Genomic DNA, 27,434 nt, shown 5'->3' on the forward strand with positions numbered 1-27,434 from the left:
GGGGCCCGAAGAAAAGCTTTAGAATCCATCTAGCTTCCAGAAGGCATTGAGCTATGATGGTATCTGATCCACAGCTGTCTGCTTTTGGGGTCAAAAAAAGGACACCATAGCTCTTTGAGAGAGACATCATTTCGTCGACCACACGCAGAGAGAGCACACAGGCTCAGCAAGGGTCCCTCTGTTCATGTGGTGCTGAACTTATTCCCTCTTCCCTCCTCATCTGTAGATGAGTCATTGGAATGAACAGGCATGACCAGATCGCTCTGCCACCAGAGCCTTGGCTGACGCGTGTCATCGTAGGGAGGGGGGAGGGGGGAGGGAGGGTGTTAGCCAGCTAGTGGAACTGTTTTAAATCCCACTCCTTGCAGAGAGGAGCGAGTGGCAGCAGACAGGCCACACACCCGGCCGGCTCAGGGCTGACTTACCATGCTATTTATATCTGTGAATGGAACCAGGGCCTCCCCCCGCGGTCACTAGGACCCGGGGCATGTGTGCGTAGAGCAGCGTTCTCAGCGTACTCGCTCACCAGTCACATTTCTCATGTGGACCTGAACATGCCCCACTCATCCTCTCCCCAGCATGCGTTGCATCCACCGGGCGTGTGTGTGTGCGTGTGTGCGTGCGTGTGTGCGTGCGTGTGTGCGTGTGTGTGTACAGAGATGACATCACAGACCAGGCAGTCAGGAATGTACATACTAGACAAAACACAAAATAGGCCTCACCCTCTGGAGTATTTATTCAATGGTTTAGTTAACTCTCTAAAAGAATCAGATGGAGGTGAAAGAGTAGAATGCATGGGAAGTTAAAGTCCCACACATGAGTGTGTGAAATGTGTTCTCCTCATTTGACCCATCATCCCCTGGGGGAGCGGTGAGCAGCAGCAGCGCCGCGCTCGGGAATCATTTGGTGATCCAACCAATCCAATTCCAACCCTTGATGCTGAGTGCCAAGCAGGGAGGCAATGGGTCCCATTTTTATAGTCTTTGGTATGACCCGGCCGGGGATCGAACCCACAACCTCCCAGTCTCTGGGCGGACACTACCACTAGGCCACAGAGCTGGTGAAGAAATAGGTGTCATAGAAAACTGAATTTAAATTATTCATATTAGAATTTGAATTGCTCAACTTGAATAATTGCATTAAACAATTTGAATCATAGAATTTGAATTTGTATTATTTTAAAAGGGTTCTGTGAGTCTCTTGTGACTCGATTGCTCTTCCTTAAAGACCAGGATGTGTCTCAGTTTTAAATTGGAATTACGAATTTTGAATTTGAATTGTGAGAACTGAATACAGGTACAGAGCAAATTAATTCATTTACATAGTATTCGCCTTATTCACCTGGCAGCCATATTGGTCAGTCTGACGTAATTAGGGGTGCGGATGCGGAAGTGCCCGTTGCCTTCAATGTTAAAAGTTCACTGTAAAAACACCCCTTCAAGAACCAAAATAGTCAAAATAACAGGCTGAATACACTATCGGGGTTACAAACTCATCATTACCAGACTCTGATTGTTTTTCACTGCCGTTGTTTTCGCGTTTGGAAATACATGGGAGTGAATGCAGCTGACTGCTAACTATGGCTCATTCACCTCCATGTATTTCCAAATGCGAAAACAATCAGAGTCTGGTAATGATGAGTTTGTTACCCCGATAGTGTATTCAGACTGTTATTTTGGTTCTTTAAGTGGTGTTTTTACAGTGAACTTTTAACATTTAAGTCAACGGGCACTTCCGCATCTGCACCCCAGACTGACCAATATGGCTGCCAGTTGAATAAGGCGAATTACATTGTTTCAAGTTTATTGGAATTGCGTTTCAAAGTAATACATTCAATTTCAAATAATGCTATTCAGATTCAGATTTTCAATGCAATTATTCAAGATACACAATACAAATTAAAATGATGTGATTCAAAATCGTTTTTCAATAACATTATTCAAGTTGAGCAAATATAAATAATTAACTTTCAGTTTCTAGTGACATATTTCTGCCCATTAGAATGTTTCAATGGTTTCATGGTGTGATTATGTAATTAGGGCCCGAGCACTAGCGGTGCGAGGCCCTATTGTATTTCGAAGGATTATTATTATTCTCCCTTCTCCTTCTTCTTCTTCTTCTCCCCAAACAAATGCCTTTTTGGCGGCCTAAACATCGATGAAAACGGATGAAACTTTGCAGGTACGTCAGACTCGGTGAAAAATTTGATAATTCATGGGTGACGGAAATAGGCGTGGCAAAACGGCTCAAGAGCGCCCCCTGGAAAGTTTAAAATGGCGAGCCCCACCTTTCAGTTTGATGGAGGCGAACGAAATTCGGTGGGCATATGTATTTCATCGAGCCACACTAAAATGTCTCTTGGAGCTATACCCAACATGCAACAGGAAGTCCGCCATTTTGCTTTTAATGTGCCATTTTGTCCTTGTTTTGACCATTTCCATGCCTCGTACTTCGACGAACTCCTCCTACAGATTTCATCCGATCAACTTCATATCGGGTCAACTTCATCTTAAGACCTTTGTGATCAAAAGTTATCAAAAAAATTGAGTTTTCACCAAACACCCTTGCCGTGGCGCCCCGCCAAAGTTTGAGATTTCGCCATAAAACACAAGTCCTCATAACTCCTCCATACATTATCCAATTTGTCCGATATATCTCACGCTTCATGACGGTTCTGTCCTGAAAACATCTATGTGTCAGTATTGCGTCATACTTATTGCGCCACCTATTGGTGAAACAGGAAGTCCTCATAACTCCTCCATACATTATCCAATTTGTCCGATATATCTCACGCTTCATGACGGTTCTGTCCTGAACACATCTATGTGTCAGTATTGCGTCATACTTATAGCGCCACCTATTGGTGAAACAGGAAGTCCTCATAACTCCTCCATACATTATCCAATTTGTCCGATATATCTCACGCTTCATGACGGTTCTGTCCTGAACACATCTATGTGTCAGTATTGCGTCATACTTATAGCGCCACCTATTGGTGAAACAGGAAGTCCTCATAACTCCTCCATACATTATCCAATTTGTCCGATATATCTCACGCTTCATGACGGTTCTGTCCTGAACACATCTATGTGTCAGTATTGCGTCATACTTATAGCGCCACCTATTGGTGAAACAGGAAGTCCTCATAACTCCTCCATACATTATCCGATTTGTCCGATTTATCTCACGCTTCATGACGGTTCTGTCCTGAACACATCTATGTGTCAGTATTGCGTCATACTTATAGCGCCACCTATTGGTGAAACAGGAAGTCCTCATAACTCCTGCATACATCATCCGATTTGCACCAAATTGCTGACGCTTCATGAAGGTCACCTTCTGAACACATCTATGCGTCGGTATTGAGTTACACTTACAGCGCCACCTACTGGTGAAACAGGAAGTACTAATAACTCCTACATACATTATCCGATTTACTCCAAATTGCTCATGCTTGATGAAGGTCGCATCTTGAACACATCTGTAGGTCAGTATTGCGTCATACCTACAGCGCCACCTACTGCTTACAGGAAGTCCTCATAACTCCTACATACTTTGTCCGATTTACACAACATTTCTCACGCTTCATGAAGGTACTGTCCTGAACACATCTATGCATCGGTATTGAGTCACGCTTAGAGCGCCACCTACTGGTGACAGGAAGTTTCTGTCAGTAGTGGACACCGAAATAGCACACCCTTTAACGGCGCCACACCCCGACCCGCGTGGGGTGCGAGGGCCCGCTCACTGCTGCTCGCAGCACTAGTTGTCATTACATTACCTTGAGCTGCATGTGACTTTTACCTTTGCAAGTTTATCTGACTGGGACTAAACTCGAGATGTTATCAGCTGCATTTAGCAAGTGTATAAAAAAGGGCATGGTAGCATTTTATAGAAATGTAAACTTTATTGTAAAGGGGTTTTGAACTATTCTGAAGTCATACATTGAACAAACTCCGGGAAACTTATATCCCCCCCCCCTTTCAGCTGCTGCTGAGGTGGGGGACAATAATCATTATGCTAATGCTCATGAACTGATTATTAATAAATAAATCAGTATGCTAATGCTCATGGACTGATTATTAATAAATAAATTAGTATGCTAATGCTCATGGACTGATTATTAATAAATAAACCAGTATGCTAATGCTCATGAACTGATTATTAATAAATAAATCAGTATGTTAATGCTCATGAACTGATTATTAATAAGTAAATCAGTATGCTAATGCTCATGAACTGATTCTTAATAAATAAATCAGTATGCTAATGCTCATGAACTGATTATTAATAGGTAAATCATTATGCTAATGCTCATGAACTGATTATTAATAAATAAATCATTATGCTAATGCTCATGAACTGATTATTAATAGGTAAATCAGTATGCTTATGCTCATGAACTGATTATTAATAAATAAATCATTATGCTAATGCTCATGAACTGATTATTAATAGGTAAAGCATTATGCTAATGCTCATGAACTGATTATTAATAAATAAATCATTATGCTAATGCTCATGAACTGATTATTAATAGGTAAATCAGTATGCTAATGCTCATGAACTGATTATTAATAAATAAATCATTATGCTAATGCTCATGAACTGATTATTAATAAATAAATCATTATGCTAATGCTCATGAACTTATTATTAATAAATAAATCATTATGCTAATGCTCATGACCTGATTATTAATAGGTAAATCAGTATGCTAATGCTCATGAACTGATTATTAATAAATAAATCAGTATGCTAATGCTCATGAACTGATTATTAATAAGTAAATCAGTATGCTTATGCTCATGAACTGATTATTAATAAATAAATCATTATGCTAATGCTCATGAACTGATTATTAATAGGTAAATCATTATGCTAATGCTCATGAACTGATTATTAATAAATAAATCATTATGCTAATGCTCATGAACTGATTATTAATAGGTAAATCAGTATGCTTATGCTCATGAACTGATTATTAATAAATAAATCATTATGCTAATGCTCATGAACTGATTATTAATAAATAAATCAGTATGCTAATGCTCATGAACTGATTATTAATAAATAAATCAGTATGCTTATGCTCATGAACTGATTATTAATAAATAAATCATTATGCTAATGCTCATGAACTGATTATTAATAAATAAATCAGTATGCTAATGCTCATGAACTGATTAATAATAAATAAATCAGTATGCTAATGCTCATTTACTGATTATGAATAAATACATCAGTATGCTAATGCTCATGAACTGATTATGAATAAATAAATCAGTATGCTAATGCTCATGAACTGATTATTAATAAATAAATCAGTATGCTAATGCTCATGAACTGATTATTAATAAGTAAATCATTATGCTAATGCTCATTAACTGATTATTAATAAATAAATCAGTATGCTAATGCTCATGAACTGATTATTAATAAATAAATCAGTATGCTAATGCTCATGAACTGATTAATAATAAATAAATCAGTATGCTAATGCTCATTAACTGATTATTAATAAATACATCAGTATGCTAATGCTCATGAACTGATTATGAATAAATAAATCAGTATGCTAATGCTCATGAACTGATTATTAATAAATAAATAATTATGCTAATGCTCATGAACTGATTATTAATAAGTAAATCATTATGCTAATACTCATGAACTGATTATTAATAGGTAAATCAGTATGCTAATGCTCATGAACTGATTATTAATAAATAAATCATTATGCTAATGCTCATGAACTGATTATTAATAAATAAATCAGTATGCTAATGCTCATGAACTGATTAATAATAAATAAATCAGTATGCTAATGCTCATGAACTGATTAATAATAAATAAATCAGTATGCTAATGCTCATGAACTGATTAATAATAAATAAATCAGTATGCTTATGCTCATGAACTGATTATTAATAAGTAACATTTTCTGTTTTCTTTTCAGGCCAGAAAATAAAATCATGACCCTGCCCTTCAACCTGCCAGCACAGTGTCCAGAACACTGACCCGTGTTTTTCTCTCTGTTCCAGTGAACGCTACATCAGCATCATCCTGAAAATGGAAGAAATGCTTCATAGCTGGTTCCCCCATGTGAAAGCACACCGACACCTACTCACTGACAGCCCCAACGATGACAGCACTCCAGCTAAAAAGCAAAAGGTACGGTAGCAAGTGAACCATCCAAGCATCCATTCAGTTACATCTGATGAGAGAGAAAGCGATTATCACAGTCATGTAATATAACCCACAGGTTGGAAGCTGAGGGGAGAAAGCAAAAGGAAATCAGGAAGAGGGAAAAGGTCTGGGAGGAGTGTCCCACTAGGGAGGAGTGTCCCACTAGGGAGGGGTGTCCCAGAGGACAGGTAAAGGTCTAGGGAGGAGTGTCCCACTAGGGAGGAGTGTCCCAGAGGACAGGTAAAGGTCTAGGGAGGGGTGTCCCAGAGGACAGGTAAAGGTCTAGGGAGGGGTGTCCCAGAGGACAGGTAAAGGTCTAGGGAGGGGTGTCCCAGAGGACAGGTAAAGGTCTAGGGAGGGGTGTCCCAGAGGAGAGGTAAAGGTCTAGGGAGGAGTGTCCCAGAGGACAGGTAAAGTTCTAGGATGGAGTGTCCCAGAGGACAGGTAAAGGTCATCAGGCTTAGAGGCACAGAATACTCTTTCTCTTCTTAAATAAAGAATTGCTCCAAATGCGATATCAGAGTAAGAGAGAGTTAAACCATCAATACAAGTGAATGCAAGTTATTTACAGATGTCCGTTAAAGCATACTGTTGCATGGCAGACGAAAGAGATATTTGTATTTCATTTGGATAGGATATGTTGACATCTTCTGTATTATTGGTGTGTAGTCAGTTAAAACTAACTTCAATGCCAACCCCAATGTTATTAGTGGTCAGCTGATACATTGTAACCCTCCAATCTGTTCCTCTACAGCAGCACCGTGGCCCCGCCCACCCGCCCCCTCCAGATCCTCCTCTGTGCTCGTCTGAAGGAGGCGTGGCCATGCGAGCCCGCCGCACCCCCCTCCCTGGCTTCTGCACCACCTCACACCTCGAATGGTTCCAACCTTCCCCCATCTGCTCCTCCAAGACCGGCACACAGGCTCAGGGGCGGGCCTCCACCGACCAGGACCCGGGCCTGACCCAGGAGAGCGCCGCCTCCACCGACCAGGACCAGGGCCTGACCCAGGACAGCGCCGCCTCCACCGGCCAGGACCCGGGCCTGACCCAGGACAGCGCCGCCTCCACCGACCAGGACCCGGGCCTGACCCAGGACAGCGCCGCCTCCACCGGCCAGGACCCGGGCCTGACCCAGGACAGCGCCGCCTCCACCGGCCAGGACCCGGGCCTGACCCAGGACAGCGCCGTCTCCTCCAGCACTGACCCACACACCCACATCCAGCCCACTGACCCACACACCCACATCCAGCCCACTGACCCACACACCCACATCCAGCCCACTGACCCACACACCCACATCCAGCCCACTGACCCACACACCCACATCCAGCCCACTGACCCACACACCCACATCCAGCCCACTGACCCACACACCCACATCCAGCCCACTCCACCCAGGCGGGTTCCCCTTTTCAGAATCAGCTCCCCCTGCCTGGAAAGACTCCTTAAGGCAAAGGAGAGCATCATCGTGCCCAGAAACATCGACGGCGGCAGAAACGAGAAGATCTGGTCGCAGTAGCGGCGGACTGGACTCAGAACAGCACGTCCCCACTAAGTACAGGACTGGACTCAGAACAGCACGTCCCCACTAAGTACAGGACTGGACTCAGACCAGCACGTCCCCACTAAGTACAGGACTGGACTCAGACCAGCACGTCCCCACTAAGTACAGGACTGGACTCAGAACAGCACGTCCCCCCTAAGTACAGGACTGGACTCAGAACAGCACGTCCCCACTAAGTACAGGACTGGACTCAGAACAGCACGTCCCCACTAAGTACAGGACTGGACTCAGAACAGCACGTCCCCACTAAGTACAGGACTGGACTCAGACCAGCACGTCCCCACTAAGTACAGGACTGGACTCAGAACAGCACGTCCCCACTAAGTACAGGACTGGACTCAGAACAGCACGTCCCCACTAAGTACAGGACCTTCTGGCTGAAGGAGGGATAGGCTCCAATACAGTAGAGTTCAAAGGTTGCTGGCCCTTTATGAGTATGTTTGAGATCATGCGTTAACTCTTCCTGTTTGGGACGTACATTATCTTCTGAAGACTCATTTTGGTTTATGATTTCAAGAGTAAGATGTCATTCTAGACAGTAATGGTGTAGACTGATATAGAGACTGGAGTTTCGAGTTTTCATTTATTTGGACACAAAGGTAACTTTTGAAGTGAGTGTGATCCCGATGGTGAAATGTTCAGAGTATAGGGTTAGGGTCAGAGTATAGGGTTAGGGTTAGGGTTAGAGTATAGGGTTAGGGTTAGGGTTAGAGTATAGGGTCAGAGTATAGGGTTAGGGTCAGAGTATAGGGTCAGAGTATAGGGTTAGGGTCAGAGTATAGGGTCTGAGTATAGGGTAAGAGTATAGGGTCAGAGTATAGGGTTAGGGTCAGAGTATAGGGTAAGAGTATAGGGTCAGAGTATAGGGTTAGGGTCAGAGTATAGGGTTAGGGTTAGAGTATAGGGTTAGAGTATAGGGTTAGGGTTAGAGTATAGGGTTAGAGTATAGGGTTAGGGTTAGAGTATAGGGTTAGGGTTAGAGTATAGGGTTAGGGTCAGAGTATAGGGTTAGGGTCAGAGTATAGGGTTAGAGTATAGGGTTAGAGTATAGGGTTAGGGTCAGAGTATAGGGTTAGGGTTAGAGTATAGGGTTAGGGTTAGAGTATAGGGTTAGAGTATAGGGTTAGGGTCAGAGTATAGGGTTAGGGTTAGAGTATAGGGTCAGAGTATAGGGTTAGAGTATAGGGTTAGGGTTAGAGTATAGGGTTAGGGTTAGAGTATAGGGTTAGGGTTAGAGTATAGGGTTAGGGTCAGAGTATAGGGTTAGGGTTAGAGTATAGGGTTAGAGTATAGGGTTAGGGTATAGGGTTAGGGTTAGAGTATAGGGTTAGAGTATAGGGTTAGGGTTAGGGTCAGAGTATAGGGTTAGGGTCAGAGTATAGGGTTAGGGTCAGAGTATAGGGTTAGGGTTAGAGTATAGGGTTAGGGTCAGAGTATAGGGTTAGGGTCAGAGTATAGGGTTAGAGTATAGGGTTAGGGTTAGAGTATAGGGTTAGGGTTAGAGTATAGGGTTAGAGTATAGGGTTAGGGTTAGAGTATAGGGTTAGGGTCAGAGTATAGGGTTAGAGTATAGGGTTAGGGTCAGAGTATAGGGTTAGGGTCAGAGTATAGGGTTAGGGTTAGAGTATAGGGTTAGAGTATAGGGTCAGAGTATAGGGTTAGGGTTAGAGTATAGGGTCAGAGTATAGGGTTAGGGTTAGAGTATAGGGTTAGGGTTAGAGTATAGGGTTAGGGTATAGGGTTAGGGTCAGAGTATAGGGTTAGGGTCAGAGTATAGGGTTAGGGTCAGAGTATAGGGTTAGGGTCAGAGTATAGGGTTAGAGTATAGGGTTAGGGTTAGAGTATAGGGTTAGAGTATAGGGTTAGAGTATAGGGTTAGGGTCAGAGTATAGGGTTAGGGTTAGAGTATAGGGTTAGGGTCAGAGTATAGGGTTAGGGTCAGAGTATAGGGTTAGGGTTAGAGTATAGGGTTAGGGTCAGAGTATAGGGTTAGGGTTAGAGTATAGGGTTAGGGTTAGAGTATAGGGTTAGAGTATAGGGTTAGGGTTAGAGTATAGGGTTAGAGTGTAGGGTTAGGGTTAGAGTATAGGGTTAGGGTCAGAGTATAGGGTTAGGGTCAGAGTATAGGGTTAGGGTTAGGGTTAGAGTATAGGGTTAGGGTTAGAGTATAGGGTTAGGGTTAGAGTATAGGGTTAGGGTTAGAGTATAGGGTTAGAGTATAGGGTTAGGGTTAGAGTATAGGGTTAGAGTATAGGGTTAGAGTATAGGGTTAGGGTCAGTATAGGGTTAGGGTTAGAGTATAGGGTTAGGGTTAGAGTATAGGGTTAGGGTTAGAGTATAGGGTTAGGGTCAGAGTATAGGGTTAGGGTTAGAGTATAGGGTTAGGGTCAGAGTATAGGGTTAGGGTTAGAGTATAGGGTTAGAGTATAGGTTTAGGGTCAGAGTATAGGGTTAGGGTTAGAGTATAGGGTTAGGGTCAGAGTATAGGTTTAGGGTCAGAGTATAGGGTTAGGGTCAGAGTATAGGGTTAGGGTCAGAGTATAGGGTTAGGGTCAGAGTATAGGGTTAGGGTCAGAGTATAGGTTTAGGGTCAGAGTATAGGGTTAGGGTTAGAGTATAGGGTTAGGGTCAGAGTATAGGGTTAGGGTCAGAGTATAGGGTTAGGGTTAGAGTATAGGGTTAGGGTTAGAGTATAGGGTTAGAGTATAGGGTTAGGGTCAGAGTATAGGGTTAGGGTTAGAGTATAGGGTTAGGGTCAGAGTATAGGGTTAGGGTTAGAGTATAGGGTTAGGGTTAGAGTATAGGGTTAGGGTTAGAGTATAGGGTTAGAGTATAGGGTTAGGGTCAGTATAGGGTTAGGGTTAGAGTATAGGGTTAGAGTATAGGGTTAGGGTCAGAGTATAGGGTTAGAGTATAGGGTTAGGGTTAGAGTATAGGGTTAGAGTATAGGGTTAGGGTCAGTATAGGGTTAGGGTTAGAGTATAGGGTCAGAGTATAGGGTTAGGGTTAGAGTATAGGGTTAGGGTCAGTATAGGGTTAGGGTTAGAGTATAGGGTTAGAGTATAGGGTTAGGGTCAGAGTATAGGGTTAGGGTTAGAGTATAGGGTCAGAGTATAGGGTTAGGGTCAGAGTATAGGGTTAGGGTCAGAGTATAGGGTTAGGGTCAGAGTATAGGGTTAGGGTTAGAGTATAGGGTTAGGGTCAGAGTATAGGGTTAGAGTATAGGGTTAGAGTATAGGGTTAGGGTCAGAGTATAGGGTTAGAGTATAGGCTTAGGGTTAGAGTATAGGGTTAGGGTCAGAGTATAGGGTTAGAGTATAGGGTTAGAGTATAGGGTTAGAGTATAGGGTTAGGGTCAGAGTATAGGGTTAGGGTTAGAGTATAGGGTTAGAGTATAGGGTTAGGGTTAGAGTATAGGGTTAGAGTATATGGTTAGGGTCAGAGTATAGGGTTAGGGTTAGAGTATAGGGTTAGAGTATAGGGTTAGAGTATAGGGTTAGGGTTAGAGTATAGGGTTAGAGTATAGGGTTAGAGTATAGGGTTAGGGTTAGAGTATAGGGTTAGAGTATAGGGTTAGAGTATAGGGTTAGGGTTAGAGTATAGGGTTAGGGTCAGAGTATAGGGTTAGAGTATAGGGTTAGGGTTAGAGTATAGGGTTAGGGTTAGGGTCAGAGTATAGGGTTAGGGTCAGAGTATAGGGTTAGGGTCAGAGTATAGGGTTAGGGTTAGAGTATAGGGTTAGGGTTAGAGTATAGGGTTAGGGTCAGAGTATAGGGTTAGGGTCAGAGTATAGGGTTAGAGTTAGAGTATAGGGTTAGGGTTAGAGTATAGGGTTAGAGTATAGGGTTAGGGTCAGAGTATAGGGTTAGGGTCAGAGTATAGGGTTAGGGTTAGAGTATAGGGTTAGGGTTAGGGTCAGAGTATAGGGTTAGGGTCAGAGTATAGGGTTAGGGTCAGAGTATAGGGTTAGGGTTAGAGTATAGGGTTAGAGTATAGGGTCAGAGTATAGGGTTAGGGTCAGAGTATAGGGTTAGGGTTAGAGTATAGGGTTAGGGTTAGAGTATAGGGTCAGAGTATAGGGTTAGGGTTAGAGTATAGGGTTAGGGTCAGAGTATAGGGTTAGGGTTAGAGTATAGGGTTAGAGTATAGGGTTAGGGTTAGAGTATAGGGTTAGGGTTAGAGTATAGGGTTAGAGTATAGGGTTAGGGTCAGAGTATAGGGTTAGGGTCAGAGTATAGGGTTAGGGTTAGAGTATAGGGTTAGAGTATAGGGTTAGGGTTAGAGTATAGGCTTAGGGTTAGAGTATAGGGTCAGAGTATAGGGTTAGGGTTAGAGTATAGGGTTAGGGTTAGAGTATAGGGTTAGGGTCAGAGTATAGGGTTAGGGTCAGAGTATAGGGTTAGAGTATAGGGTTAGAGTCAGAGTATAGGGTTAGGGTTAGAGTATAGGGTCAGAGTATAGGGTTAGAGTATAGGGTTAGGGTTAGAGTATAGGTTTAGGGTCAGAGTATAGGGTTAGGGTTAGAGTATAGGGTTAGGGTCAGAGTATAGGGTTAGGGTTAGAGTATAGGGTTAGAGTATAGGGTTAGGGTCAGAGTATAGGGTTAGAGTATAGGGTTAGAGTATAGGGTTAGGGTCAGAGTATAGGGTTAGGGTTAGAGTATAGGGTTAGAGTATAGGGTTAGAGTATAGGGTTAGGGTTAGAGTATAGGGTTAGGGTCAGAGTATAGGGTTAGGGTTAGAGTATAGGGTTAGAGTATAGGGTTAGGGTCAGAGTATAGGGTTAGAGTATAGGGTTAGAGTATAGGGTTAGGGTTAGAGTATAGGGTTAGGGTCAGAGTATAGGGTTAGGGTTAGAGTATAGGGTCAGAGTATAGGGTTAGGGTCAGAGTATAGGGTTAGAGTATAGGGTTAGGGTTAGAGTATAGGGTTAGAGTATAGGGTTAGGGTTAGAGTATAGGGTTAGAGTATAGGGTTAGAGTATAGGGTTAGGGTCAGAGTATAGGGTTAGGGTCAGAGTATAGGGTTAGAGTATAGGGTTAGGGTTAGAGTATAGGGTTAGAGTATAGGGTTAGGGTCAGAGTATAGGGTTAGGGTTAGAGTATAGGGTTAGGGTTAGAGTATAGGGTTAGAGTATAGGGTTAGGGTTAGAGTATAGGGTTAGGGTTAGAGTATAGGGTTAGAGTATAGGTTTAGGGTCAGAGTATAGGTTTAGGGTCAGAGTATAGGGTTAGGGTCAGAGTATAGGGTTAGGGTCAGAGTATAGGGTTAGGGTTAGAGTATAGGGTTAGGGTTAGAGTATAGGGTTAGGGTCAGAGTATAGGGTTAGAGTATAGGTTTAGGGTCAGAGTATAGGTTTAGGGTCAGAGTATAGGGTTAGGGTCAGAGTATAGGGTTAGGGTTAGAGTATAGGTTTAGGGTCAGAGTATAGGGTAAGGGTTAGAGTATAGGGTTAGAGTATAGGTTTAGGGTCAGAGTATAGGTTTAGGGTCAGAGTATAGGGTTAGGGTTAGAGTATAGGGTTAGGGTTAGAGTATAGGGTCAGAGTATAGGGTTAGGGTTAGAGTATAGGGTTAGGGTTAGAGTATAGGGTTAGGGTTAGAGTATAGGGTTAGAGTATAGGGTTAGGGTCAGAGTATAGGGTTAGGGTCAGAGTATAGGGTTAGAGTATAGGGTTAGAGTATAGGGTTAGGGTTAGAGTATAGGGTTAGGGTTAGAGTATAGGGTTAGGGTTAGGGTTAGAGTATAGGGTTAGAGTATAGGGTTAGGGTTAGAGTATAGGGTTAGGGTCAGAGTATAGGGTTAGGGTCAGAGTATAGGGTTAGGGTTAGAGTATAGGGTTAGGGTCAGAGTATAGGGTTAGGGTTAGAGTATAGGGTTAGAGTATAGGGTTAGAGTATAGGGTTAGAGTATAGGGTTAGGGTCAGAGTATAGGGTTAGGGTCAGAGTATAGGGTTAGGGTTAGAGTATAGGGATAGGGTCAGAGTATAGGGTTAGGGTCAGAGTATAGGGTTAGGGTTAGAGTATAGGGTTAGAGTATAGGGTTAGGGTTAGAGTATAGGGTTAGGGTCAGAGTATAGGGTTAGGGTCAGAGTATAGGGTTAGAGTTAGAGTATAGGGTTAGGGTTAGAGTATAGGGTTAGAGTATAGGGTTAGGGTCAGAGTATAGGGTTAGGGTCAGAGTATAGGGTTAGGGTTAGAGTATAGGGTTAGGGTTAGGGTCAGAGTATAGGGTTAGGGTCAGAGTATAGGGTTAGGGTCAGAGTATAGGGTTAGGGTTAGAGTATAGGGTTAGAGTATAGGGTCAGAGTATAGGGTTAGGGTCAGAGTATAGGGTTAGGGTTAGAGTATAGGGTTAGGGTTAGAGTATAGGGTCAGAGTATAGGGTTAGGGTTAGAGTATAGGGTTAGGGTCAGAGTATAGGGTTAGGGTTAGAGTATAGGGTTAGAGTATAGGGTTAGGGTTAGAGTATAGGGTTAGGGTTAGAGTATAGGGTTAGAGTATAGGGTTAGGGTCAGAGTATAGGGTTAGGGTCAGAGTATAGGGTTAGGGTTAGAGTATAGGGTTAGAGTATAGGGTTAGGGTTAGAGTATAGGCTTAGGGTTAGAGTATAGGGTCAGAGTATAGGGTTAGGGTTAGAGTATAGGGTTAGGGTTAGAGTATAGGGTTAGGGTCAGAGTATAGGGTTAGGGTCAGAGTATAAGGTTAGAGTATAGGGTTAGGGTCAGAGTATAGGGTTAGGGTTAGAGTATAGGGTCAGAGTATAGGGTTAGAGTATAGGGTTAGGGTTAGAGTATAGGTTTAGGGTCAGAGTATAGGGTTAGGGTTAGAGTATAGGGTTAGGGTCAGAGTATAGGGTTAGGGTTAGAGTATAGGGTTAGAGTATAGGGTTAGGGTCAGAGTATAGGGTTAGAGTATAGGGTTAGAGTATAGGGTTAGGGTCAGAGTATAGGGTTAGGGTTAGAGTATAGGGTTAGAGTATAGGGTTAGAGTATAGGGTTAGGGTTAGAGTATAGGGTTAGGGTCAGAGTATAGGGTTAGGGTTAGAGTATAGGGTTAGAGTATAGGGTTAGGGTCAGAGTATAGGGTTAGAGTATAGGGTTAGAGTATAGGGTTAGGGTTAGAGTATAGGGTTAGGGTCAGAGTATAGGGTTAGGGTTAGAGTATAGGGTCAGAGTATAGGGTTAGGGTCAGAGTATAGGGTTAGAGTATAGGGTTAGGGTTAGAGTATAGGGTTAGAGTATAGGGTTAGGGTTAGAGTATAGGGTTAGAGTATAGGGTTAGAGTATAGGGTTAGGGTCAGAGTATAGGGTTAGGGTCAGAGTATAGGGTTAGAGTATAGGGTTAGGGTTAGAGTATAGGGTTAGAGTATAGGGTTAGGGTCAGAGTATAGGGTTAGGGTTAGAGTATAGGGTTAGGGTTAGAGTATAGGGTTAGAGTATAGGGTTAGGGTTAGAGTATAGGGTTAGGGTTAGAGTATAGGGTTAGAGTATAGGTTTAGGGTCAGAGTATAGGTTTAGGGTCAGAGTATAGGGTTAGGGTCAGAGTATAGGGTTAGGGTCAGAGTATAGGGTTAGGGTTAGAGTATAGGGTTAGGGTTAGAGTATAGGGTTAGGGTCAGAGTATAGGGTTAGAGTATAGGTTTAGGGTCAGAGTATAGGTTTAGGGTCAGAGTATAGGGTTAGGGTCAGAGTATAGGGTTAGGGTTAGAGTATAGGTTTAGGGTCAGAGTATAGGGTAAGGGTTAGAGTATAGGGTTAGAGTATAGGTTTAGGGTCAGAGTATAGGTTTAGGGTCAGAGTATAGGGTTAGGGTTAGAGTATAGGGTTAGGGTTAGAGTATAGGGTCAGAGTATAGGGTTAGGGTTAGAGTATAGGGTTAGGGTTAGAGTATAGGGTTAGGGTTAGAGTATAGGGTTAGAGTATAGGGTTAGGGTCAGAGTATAGGGTTAGGGTCAGAGTATAGGGTTAGAGTATAGGGTTAGAGTATAGGGTTAGGGTTAGAGTATAGGGTTAGGGTTAGAGTATAGGGTTAGGGTTAGGGTTAGAGTATAGGGTTAGAGTATAGGGTTAGGGTTAGAGTATAGGGTTAGGGTCAGAGTATAGGGTTAGGGTCAGAGTATAGGGTTAGGGTTAGAGTATAGGGTTAGGGTTAGAGTATAGGGTCAGAGTATAGGGTTAGGGTTAGAGTATAGGGTTAGGGTTAGAGTATAGGGTTAGGGTCAGAGTATAGGGTTAGAGTATAGGGTTAGAGTATAGGGTTAGGGTCAGAGTATAGGGTTAGGGTTAGAGTATAGGGTTAGAGTATAGGGTTAGAGTATAGGGTTAGAGTATAGGGTTAGGGTCAGAGTATAGGGTTAGGGTCAGAGTATAGGGTTAGGGTTAGAGTATAGGGATAGGGTCAGAGTATAGGGTTAGGGTCAGAGTATAGGGTTAGGGTTAGAGTATAGGGTTAGAGTATAGGGTTAGAGTATAGGGTTAGGGTCAGAGTATAGGGTTAGGGTTAGCGTATAGGGTTAGAGTATAGGGTTAGAGTATAGGGTTAGAGTATAGGGTTAGAGTATAGGGTTAGGGTCAGAGTATAGGGTTAGGGTCAGAGTATAGGGTTAGGGTTAGAGTATAGGGTCAGAGTATAGGGTTAGAGTATAGGGTTAGAGTATAGGGTTAGAGTATAGGGTTAGGGTCAGAGTATAGGGTTAGGGTCAGAGTATAGGGTTAGGGTTAGAGTATAGGGTTAGGGTTAGAGTATAGGGTTAGAGTATAGGGTTAGGGTCAGAGTATAGGGTTAGAGTATAGGGTTAGGGTTAGAGTATAGGGTTAGAGTATAGGGTTAGGGTATTATCTCATTATTTATTTGGAATTAGATTTTCCTCACACTCATTCCCTAAAGGTTTGACAACCAGAAAGAAGGAAATTCGATTAATACGATTTTTGAGACCTTGCTTTCCCGACATTTTGGAGAGAATGTGTCCATAATATTATCAATGGCAGTACTGTATGTTGAATGCATTTTTTGGTTACTCAGCTCTGAGAGTTGAACACTTCGACTGTTACTTCATCCTTCTGCTTCTAGTAAGGGTTTTGATATGATTCCTCTACCTCATGTTGACGCCACGTCAAGGCTAGACCATGAAAGGATTAAACAACATACTGTAACACAAAAAACATCTTTCTCAAAGTGGAATGAATGTTAGCCAGTTAACCCTCACCCTTTTCTCAACTTGAAATGGGTATGAAATCACTCACTGGACACTGACAACCTGGATTGCAAATTTCAATAACAGTATTGGAGTGCTGGCTAACACAGTAGTGCTATTTTGTGATATATGTCTCAGATATGAGACAAACCATCTTGACCTGACCTAGGGCCGTTGTAAGGACTTCCAACCACAGTTTGGTTACTGGCACAGTGCCTGTAATCTGATATAATGAGAATACGTTACAGGACCGAGGAGGGACATGACATAGAGCAGAAATCCAGTAACTCCTGCCACTTCCAGTTTTCAACTTAAGCATCAAGTCTTGCCAACATCCTGTACAAGGATCCACTTCAACTTACAAGATAATGTGTGATAATGTGAACACCATGATTAACATGTTTGATTCTTTGTTGGATGAGAAAAGTTGTTTTCCTTTGTGTATATACTTTTTGGGACAATGTTCAAGATTTATTTACCCCCTTAAAGGTGGCCTTTGTAACTTTTTATACTAAAAATAAATAAATACACATGATGCTTGTTTTCATCAAGGAAGGCATCTGCCTTATTTTCCTCTTAATCAACATTCCTTTCACCTCTGTTAACTATTTCTTGTTTCCCACACCACCAAAGACCCAAACAAATCAATTCTGAAGCATTTATTGTGTGTTTTCTGCTTTAGGAAACTCGGCATAGGCAATTTAAAAATTAAAACAAAATAAATATGGATATTTATGTAAAACATTTTTCTAAAGAAGCATTATACACAATGTACAATATTCTTTTTTTCTCCACTGGTTTGAATAATTCTATACACATTTCCAAACAAAATAAACATTCCTCCATGCAAAAAACCCTGAAAATAGGATGTGGAGCGATGAAAAAAGAACCAATAATACTCAATGTACTGCTCATGTGGACTGCTGTCTTTACAACTGAAACCACAAGGTGAAATAAAATCAATAAACCCATAATCTATGTCGTGAGTACATAGAATGTTTAAAAGTGTCCCGTTCTTATGAATGAATGCCTCTTTTGCACAGGAGTTCCTACAGTTAGGTAACGTGATTGTGATCCACTTCTGGGTTTTTTGCTGAGCAAGTGTGTGTCTGTGTGGTCTGTGAGCAGACAGTTTCTAGCCCAGCCCAGTTTTTCCTGGGTGAGTGTGTGTGAAAGTGTGTGTGTGTGTGTGTGTGTGCTTGATCAAGCTTAGTAGTCGGTGTCAGAGCCCTCGGCGTTGTCCACGTTGCGGGAGAGCATGTAGTTGTCCATGTCGATGGAGCGGCAGTTGTTGATGGCGTAGCGCAGCCTCTCGGCCATGACGGCCTGGCTGGAGTAGGGAGGGAGGCGCAGCTGGAAGAAGCAGGTCTGGGAGGTGGGCAGGCTGTCGTAGGGCTGGGGGAGGAGGAGAAGGAGACTGATTCAGTCTCCTGGTTCAGCTCAGGAGTCACAAACGCTGCGCTACAACACCTTGACCTATCTGGATGTTGTTGGGAAGTTGAAGGCACTTGGAAACGCAAGCTTTTGCACTGTTTAATAAGAGGCTTTGCCACAATGCAAAACCCTAACTACAAATGTGTGAGAAAAGGTTGATAATATAAGGTAATATAGGCTCATAAAATTACCCTCTTTTAGTTGGTTAACTAAATGTACTGTAGTATTGACTACTGTATCTTTTTTATTGATTACTGTAAGTACTCAATTACTCTGAAAAAATACTAATTTTAACTGATGAAGAAAGTTGAGTACTCAAAGCAGTAGACGCACTGTATTTTAGATGGTTAAGTAAGCTGAGTACTTACAAAAGTACTCTTTTGAAGTGATAAAAGCCCGCCCCCTAAACCCCCAATAAACCCCTGCGCCTGCTCTGCCTGGTCACCTGGCAACTAACCCTAACCCTAACCTCTGGGAGAGACTCACCCTGTCCACCTTCATGATCTGGGACCTCTGGGAGAGACTCACCCTGTCCACCTTCATGATCTGGAACCTCTGGGAGAGACTCACCCTGTCCACCTTCATGATCTGGAACCTCTGGGAGATGTCGGCGGTGTTGGCGGGCAGGCGGGAGCGTCCGGAGACGAAGCGCATGAAGAGCACGCGCTCCTCGTTGGAGAAGTCGCCCAGCGTCTGCCAGAACCACTGGACCAGGGCGTGCGTCTCGTCCACCTCCCGGTACCGGACCACCTTCTTCAGCACCTCGCAGCAGATCTCCGGCATGCCGCACACCATCTGCTCCAGCTGCCTGGCGGTCAGCAGGGAGAGCAGCGGCACGGGCACGATCCACGACATGCCCTCGCGCACCGCTGCCACCTACAGGAGCGGAGGGGAGGACGCTCAGGGAAGGCTGCTGTTGTTCCAGGGCTGAATGTGAATGCGCACGCTTCTGTTTTGCGTAGAACCACAAGACCAACGTACTGTATAATGTGGAAATACACAAAGTTTTCTCATTTTGCCAGTTCTCCATCCAGGCATGGGACGTGAATTGAACATGCATGTGAGACGGTTGATCTGAGCATGTTCATCATTTCTATTCCAGCTCCGACTGTAACAGTCGGCCTGGATCACTGGTTGAGGGCGGAGCTGTGCAGAGAGCCCAGTCTTACCTGGCGATCGATCTCGTGCAGTCGGTACTCGATGGCCCGGTCCACATACTCCTTCCTGTTGGAGAAGGTGAGGGGGATGCTGGTTCCCCCGGGGATGATGGGTACCATCTTGCCGTCAGCACTCTGCCCGACGAACGAGTCCAGAGGAATCATCTGACAGAGGAGATGAGACACAAACACGTCAGCAGCCAGACCACAGCTCACAATCAACAAGGCTCTCGTTGGAACGTAAGGCTGGTTCAGTTATTGGTGTAGTATTTCATTTTCATGTCCATGTTCCTACAGAGATGACAGCATGAATGACAGCAGTGGATTCTAAGCCAGCTATGTTTTCTGTGATTTTATAACACCACCATTCTATATAGGCTACTGCCAGAAGAGAAATGGCACCATTTCCCTCTCTCTCTCTCCTCCTCCCCCTCTCCTCACAGGCCACTGTGCCAGAGCAGCAGATGCAGCCTCTTCCTCTCTATCCCTCCCTCCCTCCCTGCTCCTGTGTTTAATTGGCCGTGGGGCTGTAGTCCCCAGCCCGGCCCAGAACCCCTTCCCAAGGCTGGGAGGCCGGCCAGACAGGCCTAACCCTAACCCCCCCCAGACAGGCCTTACCCTAACCCCCCCCCAGACAGGCCTAACCCTAACCCCCCCCCGACAGGCCTAACCCTAACCCCCCCCCCAGCCAGCCCCCCCAGACAGGCCTAAGCCCCCCCCAGACAGGCCTAACCCTAACCCCCCCAGACAGGGCTAACCCTAACCCCCCCCCAGACAGGGCTAACCCTAACCCCCCCCAGACAGGCCTAACCCCCCCCCAGACAGGCCTAACCCTAACCCCCCCCCCAGACAGGGCTAACCCTAACCCCCCCCAGACAGGCCTAACCCTAACCCCCCCCAGACAGGCCTAACCCTACCCCCCCCCCTCCCCCAGACAGGCCTAACCCTAACCCCCCCCCCAGACAGGGCTAACCCTAACCCCCCCCAGACAGGCCTAACCCTAACCCCCCCAGACAGGTCTAACCCCCCCCCAGAAAGGCCTAACCCTTACCCCCCCCCAGACAGGCCTAACCCTAACCCCCCCCAGACAGGCCTAGCCCTAACCCCCCCCCCCCCAGACAGGCCTAACCCTAACCAGGGCCTGACTGGGAATTCTTACGTGATTACACGTTTTTTGATTTTTTTTTAGCTTAAAAATTGCAGTTCACCACTTTGCCACTAGAGGGCAGTCTTGTCTTTTTTTGGATTTCCTAGTAAATCCGTCTTCACTAGTTTTGATAGTAACTATTAAATACGGAATTACAAGCTATTTTTCTAACCCTAATGCTAGTAAATCCGTCATCACTAGTTTCTATAGTAACTATTAAATCCGTCATCCCTAGTTTTTATAGTACTATTAAATCCGGAATTACGAAGGGAAATTCTGTAAGGTATAAACTATTAAATTTGGAATTACAAGCTATTTTCAGACCGTAACTAGTAAATCCGTCATCACTAGTTACTATAATAACTATTAAATCCGGAAATACTAAGGGAAATTCTTTAAGGGAAATTTGTTTGATTGATTGATTGATATTTGATATTCTGGAAGCTCAGGGCTTTATGTGAATGTGACAAAATGTTGACCAAGTTTTGATGCCAACATTTTTCTAAGTGTTGAGGCCAAGCTACTAAATCCCTCATCAGTAGTTCTTATAGTAACTATTATCCGGAAATACTAAGGGAAATGATGGAATTACTAGCTATTTTTCAAATGTTGGTGTAGTTCATCTAATTCCTTTTAAAACACAACTGAGCCATTAAACTGTCTAACTTTAGACAAGGTAACGAAGAACAGGACAATTTTGGGTAACACCTTTTTGTATAACCAAGAGCGATACACTGTGTTAAGTTAGTTCATCCTAGACCATTGGCGTGTGAACTCATCACAACTGCATGATTTTTGATGCCAGAGATTCAATAAAAGTATTGAAACTGGCATCGACGGATCTGAGTCTTCTTCCTTACAACCAGAAACCAAATAGACTACACAATGAACCTTTTTTAAATAATTTTGAACAATACTAATATGTATAAATAACTTCCTCTGTAGCTAGACACGCATGGCCACTTGTTCCTCAAAGTAGACCCTGAGGAGAATGTGGAACCTGATTTTCGTGCACATCTGTCCACAGCAAGACCTCGAGAACCGTCCGAAAATATGGTCACAAACGGGAACCTGGACTAACTGGATATAGAGGTCAAAGTGAGATCTCCGAGAACATTCATGGATGCCGCACCGCTTCCGCTGTAGCTAGACACACACGGCCACTAGTTCCTCAAAGTAGACCCGTAGGAGAACGTGTAACCTGAGTTTGGTGCACATCGGTCCACGGCAAGACCTCGAGAATGGGCCCCAAATATGCTTAAAAAGGGGCAACCGCCGAATGACAAAAGCATCACTCCAATCCCTCACACATTCACCTTCATGTCTAGGCACAGGGAGGACATACAAGGCTAGAACTCGGAAGACTAGCAGGGCAAAATGGGCCGATAAACATACTCTAACGGCGGCCTGATGCGTCCTTTCCTTGAGGAGCTGTGAAGGAGCAAAGTCCGCTCCCCTCCTATGGCCTATAAGCATACGCCTGTAAGACCCTGTTGCTGGGGTTAATGTTGGGGCTCCACTTTGTCGCACGACGATTCCGATGATACGTGCGCGTTCGGGGAGCAAAGATGAGTAAGGATATGGTGGAATCGTTACAATTTACCCCATCGTTTTGACGGGAGAGGCTCTTTTAACACCTTAGTAAATACGTAATAACTAGCAACATTTGTATATCTTTAATCTTTTATAACTCAGCTCAAATTTGACGCACGATGGTTCCGAAGCAACCGACGGGTGCGGGGCATACTAATTCACCTAGATGTGTTGAATCGGGCCTCTAGGCCCCATCGTTTTTGCGAGAGAGCGTTCCCGCCAAAAAGCCATGTGCTTTGGGATTTCGGCTCAACTTTGTCGCACGATGATGCCGAAGGTACCGACGCGTGCGGGGCATCCTACTGGACAACATATCCGAAGATGGGACCTGTGGGACCAACAAGAGGGTCTACAAGTATGCTTGTTACTAGCACAAAATATGTATTTTATTTAATATTTTATATCTCGTCTCAACTTTGTCGCACGGCGATACTGAAGGTACCTACGCGTGCCGGGCGGCCTACTGGACAACATATCCGAAGATGGGACCGCTGGGACAAACCGGACCAAAATGGTTTATCTGAGGCCACAAGAGGGTCTACGAGCATATGCCTCTAAGAGCCTGTTGCTGGGGTTAGGGTTGGGGCTGCACTTTGTCGTAGGACAATTCCGATGGTACCGGCGCGTTCGGGGAGCAAAGACGAGTAAGGATATGATGGAATGGTTACAATTAACCCCATCGTTTCCACGGGACACGCACTTTTAACACCTTAGTGTTAAAATAGTACATCCGTCATCACTAGTTTTTATAGCCAACCCTAATGCTAGTAAATCCGTCATCACTAGTTTTTCTAGTAATAAATCCGTCATCACTAGTTTTTCTAGTAATAAATCCGTCATCACTAGTTTTTAGAGGCAGCAGCTCCGGAGCAGGGGGCCCCAGACATCCCTTTCTCTGGCCGAATCAACCAGCTCTGCCTTGGGCATCTTTAGCCGCTCACAGGCCAGTGCCTGGGTGTACGCAGCCAGGTGTTGATGAGAAAATTTGACTAAGTGTTGAGGACAAACTAGTAAATCTGTCATCACTAGTTTTTCTAGCTAACCTTAACGCTAGTCAATCCGTCATTACTAGTTTTTATAGTAGTTAGTAAATCTGTCATCACTAGTTTTTAGGGTCTTGAGGCCATACTAGTAAAGCCGGATTTACTAGGGGAAAATCTGTCATTTTTATTACAGCGCCCCCTTGTGGCCGATCAATGGGTATTGCACCCAAAAAATTACAGATTCGCTAGTGTATTGGGTCCTAACTTCACACATCCGCAAGTTTTCTCACATTACGGAATTACTAGTTTTTCCCATTCAAAAAGCCTGAAACGACCAAAAACTTTTCAATTGTCGTCGCTGCGCGCCCGTACGCTTATGGGAAGCCAGAAATTCCACTAGCATGTCCGGAAATACGAGCTTGTAAATCCGTAATTCCTATTGCCAGGCTCCTACCCTAACCCCCCAGACAGGCCTAACCCTAACCCCCCCCCAGACAGGCCTAACCCTACCCCCCCAGACAGGCCTAACCCTAACCCCTCCCCAGACAGGCCTAACCCTAACCCCCCCCCCAGACAGGCCTAACCCTACCCCCCCAGACAGGCCTAACCCTAACCCCCCCCCAGACAGGCCTAATCGGCTTGTTGGTGCCTGGAATATTGTGTGCAATATGGCTGAATATTTATCAGATTTTGAGGATATAGAGGGTGACTTAGAATATGATGGACGCTGATCGTAGCATAGAGAATGTGAGCCGCGAGTGTAGCCTACAGACGGAGAATAGCCAGTCTGCGCGCTGTGCGCATGCGTGCTGGAGCAAGTGGGGAAGCTATATTTCGTTTCTAAAGACGTTTCTAAAGATCATATTACAGAGGCATGTGAAAACCACAACAAGCCCTCGCTCTATGTAAGCACAACTAGCGATTCATAAAGACAGATTATTGAAAAGAACCGTTTCGCAGCAGAAAATAGTTTTTTAGAAGCTGCATTCTAAGTGCCCCGTCCGCCGCCATTACATGGATATACTGGCTCGCCCTGGATTTTAAATTTCTTCTACAGCCCTCCGAATTACACCAAAGTGATCTCGGTGAGTCAAACGTCTTATAATATGCCGTAAATAAGGTCCAAGTTGTCAAAAACGAACATTCTCGTTTAACCTGTATCTTTAGAAAAGTAAGATACATACCAGTAATACTGTAGGCCTAAGGCTTTTAGTATATTTATGATCTTATTCACAGAAACATACTTTCTGGTAAGATATCAGCATTCAAGTACTTACTGTGTTGCAAGAACAAGGAATAGACTGATAATCGACTGATATCTGTTCTAAATATAAGATTGTGATCGGTCCAAATCCTTTCCTTACCAACACTTCAAACAGAAGGTGTGTGTCTGTCGTCGGCCCAGTGATGACTAGCTTTACTAACCCCCCTCTGATGTGCTTCTAACTTTACTAACCCCCCTCTGACGTGCTTCTAACTTTACTAACCCCCCTCTGATGTGCTTCTAACTTTACTAACCCCCCTCTGATGTGCTTCTAACTTTACTAACCCCCCTCTGACGTGCTTCTAACTTTACTAACCCCCCTCTGACGTGCTTCTAACTTTACTAACCCCCCTCTGATGTGCTTCTAACTTTACTAACCCCCCTCTGATGTGCTTCTAACTTTACTAACCCCCCTCTATTGTGCTTCTTACTTTACTAACCCCCCTCTGATGTGCTTCTAACTTTACTAACCCCCCTCTGACGTGCTTCTAACTTTACTAACCCCCCTTTGATGTGCTGTCTGTCGTCGGCCCAGTGATTACTAACTTTACTAACCCCCCTCTGATGTGCTTAACCAACCCACCTCATGGAAACTGTCCTCGGTGATGCCGCTGTCTTCAATGTGAAGAATGCTGTTGAGCGTCTGGACGTAGAGCAGGTCCACCTCCTCCAGGTCCTCCAGCAGCAGAGGGATGCAGCACAGCTGCTTCCACACCAGCGGGGCCAGGTGCAGGTCCAGGGGCTTCTTGGTCCGGACGGCCACGCCCATCAGGATGCCCAGGAACTTGAACTGCAGCAGGTGCTCGTCCAGGCAGGCCGACGGGTTGAGCAGGAACCTGGGGGGGGGGGACCAGTTATTCAATCAGAAATCATCATGTCATCATTTTATAAAGTAGATTCTACAGATTCTTCTTGTTTTTAGGTTGGTCGTCCCGTTTCTGTGTTCAGTCTAGAACATGAAACATATTTTCACTGTTTCTCTCTCAACTGTACAGTAGTTAGTGGAGGTTATTTTTCCTTGCAGAATTGTAATGTGTTCAGTCTAGGGACATAGGGAGCAGAAGTGTTTATAATGTGTTCAGTGTAGGGACATAGGGAGCAGAAGTGTTTATAATGTGTTCAGTCTAGGGACATAGGGAGCAGAAGTGTTTATAATGTGTTCAGTCTAGGGACATAGGGAGCAGAAGTGTTTATGTGTTCAGTCTAGGGACATAGGGAGCAGAAGTGTTTATAATGTGTTCAGTGTAGGGACATAGGGAGCAGAAGTGTTTATAATGTGTTCAGTCTAGGGACATAGAGAGCAGAAGTGTTTATAATGTGTTCAGTGTAGGGACATAGGGAGCAGAAGTGTTTATAATGTGTTCAGTCTAGGGACATAGGGAGCAGAAGTGTTTATAATGTGTTCAGTCTAGGGACATAGGGAGCAGAAGTGTTTATAATGTGTTCAGTCTAGGGACATAGGGAGCAGAAGTGTTTATAATGTGTTCAGTCTAGGGACATAGGGAGCAGAAGTGTTTATAATGTGTTCAGTGTAGGGACATAGGGAGCAGAAGTGTTTATAATGTGTTCAGTCTAGGGACATAGAGAGCAGAAGTGTTTATAATGTGTTCAGTGTAGGGACATAGGGAGCAGAAGTGTTTATAATGTGTTCAGTCTAGGGACATAGGGAGCAGAAGTGTTTATAATGTGTTCAGTCTAGGGACATAGGGAGCAGAAGTGTTTATAATGTGTTCAGTGTAGGGACATAGGGAGCAGAAGTGTTTATAATGTGTTCAGTGTAGGGACATAGGGAGCAGAAGTGTTTATAATGTGTTCAGTGTAGGGACATAGGGAGCAGAAGTGTTTATAATGTGTTCAGTCTAGGGACATAGGGAGCAGAAGTGTTTATAATGTGTTCAGTGTAGGGACATAGGGAGCAGAAGTGTTTATAATGTGTTCAGTCTAGGGACATAGGGAGCAGAAGTGTTTATAATGTGTTCAGTGTAGGGACATAGGGAGCAGAAGTGTTTATAATGTGTTCAGTCTAGGGACATAGGGAGCAGAAGTGTTTATAATGTGTTCAGTCTAGGGACATAGGGAGCAGAAGTGTTTATAATGTGTTCAGTGTAGGGACATAGGGAGCAGAAGTGTTTATAATGTGTTCAGTGTAGGGACATAGGGAGCAGAAGTGTTTATAATGTGTTCAGTCTAGGGACATAGAGAGCAGAAGTGTTTATAATGTGTTCAGTGTAGGGACATAGGGAGCAGAAGTGTTTATAATGTGTTCAGTCTAGGGACATAGGGAGCAGAAGTGTTTATAATGTGTTCAGTCTAGGGACATAGGGAGCAGAAGTGTTTATAATGTGTTCAGTCTAGGGACATAGGGAGCAGAAGTGTTTATAATGTGTTCAGTCTAGGGACATAGGGAGCAGAAGTGTTTATAATGTGTTCAGTGTAGGGACATAGGGAGCAGAAGTGTTTATAATGTGTTCAGTCTAGGGACATAGAGAGCAGAAGTGTTTATAATGTGTTCAGTGTAGGGACATAGGGAGCAGAAGTGTTTATAATGTGTTCAGTCTAGGGACATAGGGAGCAGAAGTGTTTATAATGTGTTCAGTCTAGGGACATAGGGAGCAGAAGTGTTTATAATGTGTTCAGTGTAGGGACATAGGGAGCAGAAGTGTTTATAATGTGTTCAGTGTAGGGACATAGGGAGCAGAAGTGTTTATAATGTGTTCAGTGTAGGGACATAGGGAGCAGAAGTGTTTATAATGTGTTCAGTCTAGGGACATAGGGAGCAGAAGTGTTTATAATGTGTTCAGTGTAGGGACATAGGGAGCAGAAGTGTTTATAATGTGTTCAGTCTAGGGACATAGGGAGCAGAAGTGTTTATAATGTGTTCAGTGTAGGGACATAGGGAGCAGAAGTG

General features: G+C 44.0%; 1 protein-coding gene across 6 annotated transcripts in view; it reads right to left on the reverse strand.

Moving 5' to 3' along the window:
* Positions 1-17,592: 17,592 nt before the first annotated feature.
* herc1 (HECT and RLD domain containing E3 ubiquitin protein ligase family member 1) overlaps positions 17,593-27,434 on the reverse strand; it is a 213,392-nt gene continuing 203,550 nt past the window's right edge. For all 6 annotated transcript variants that reach the window (XM_084437244.1, XM_084437243.1, XM_084437242.1 and 3 more), the window contains exons 76-79: positions 25,110-25,362; positions 19,552-19,704; positions 18,953-19,258; positions 17,593-18,343 (exon numbers count right to left, since the gene is read on the reverse strand). In XM_084437244.1, coding sequence (XP_084293370.1) covers positions 18,158-18,343; positions 18,953-19,258; positions 19,552-19,704; positions 25,110-25,362 — 898 coding nt within the window. In that variant the 3' untranslated portion in view covers positions 17,593-18,157. The remainder of the gene's footprint in view (positions 18,344-18,952; positions 19,259-19,551; positions 19,705-25,109; positions 25,363-27,434) is intronic.

The sequence above is a fragment of the Borostomias antarcticus genome (genome assembly GCF_949987555.1).
Source record: "Borostomias antarcticus genome assembly, chromosome: 4".
In the NCBI taxonomy this organism is placed as follows: domain Eukaryota; kingdom Metazoa; phylum Chordata; class Actinopteri; order Stomiiformes; family Stomiidae; genus Borostomias; species Borostomias antarcticus.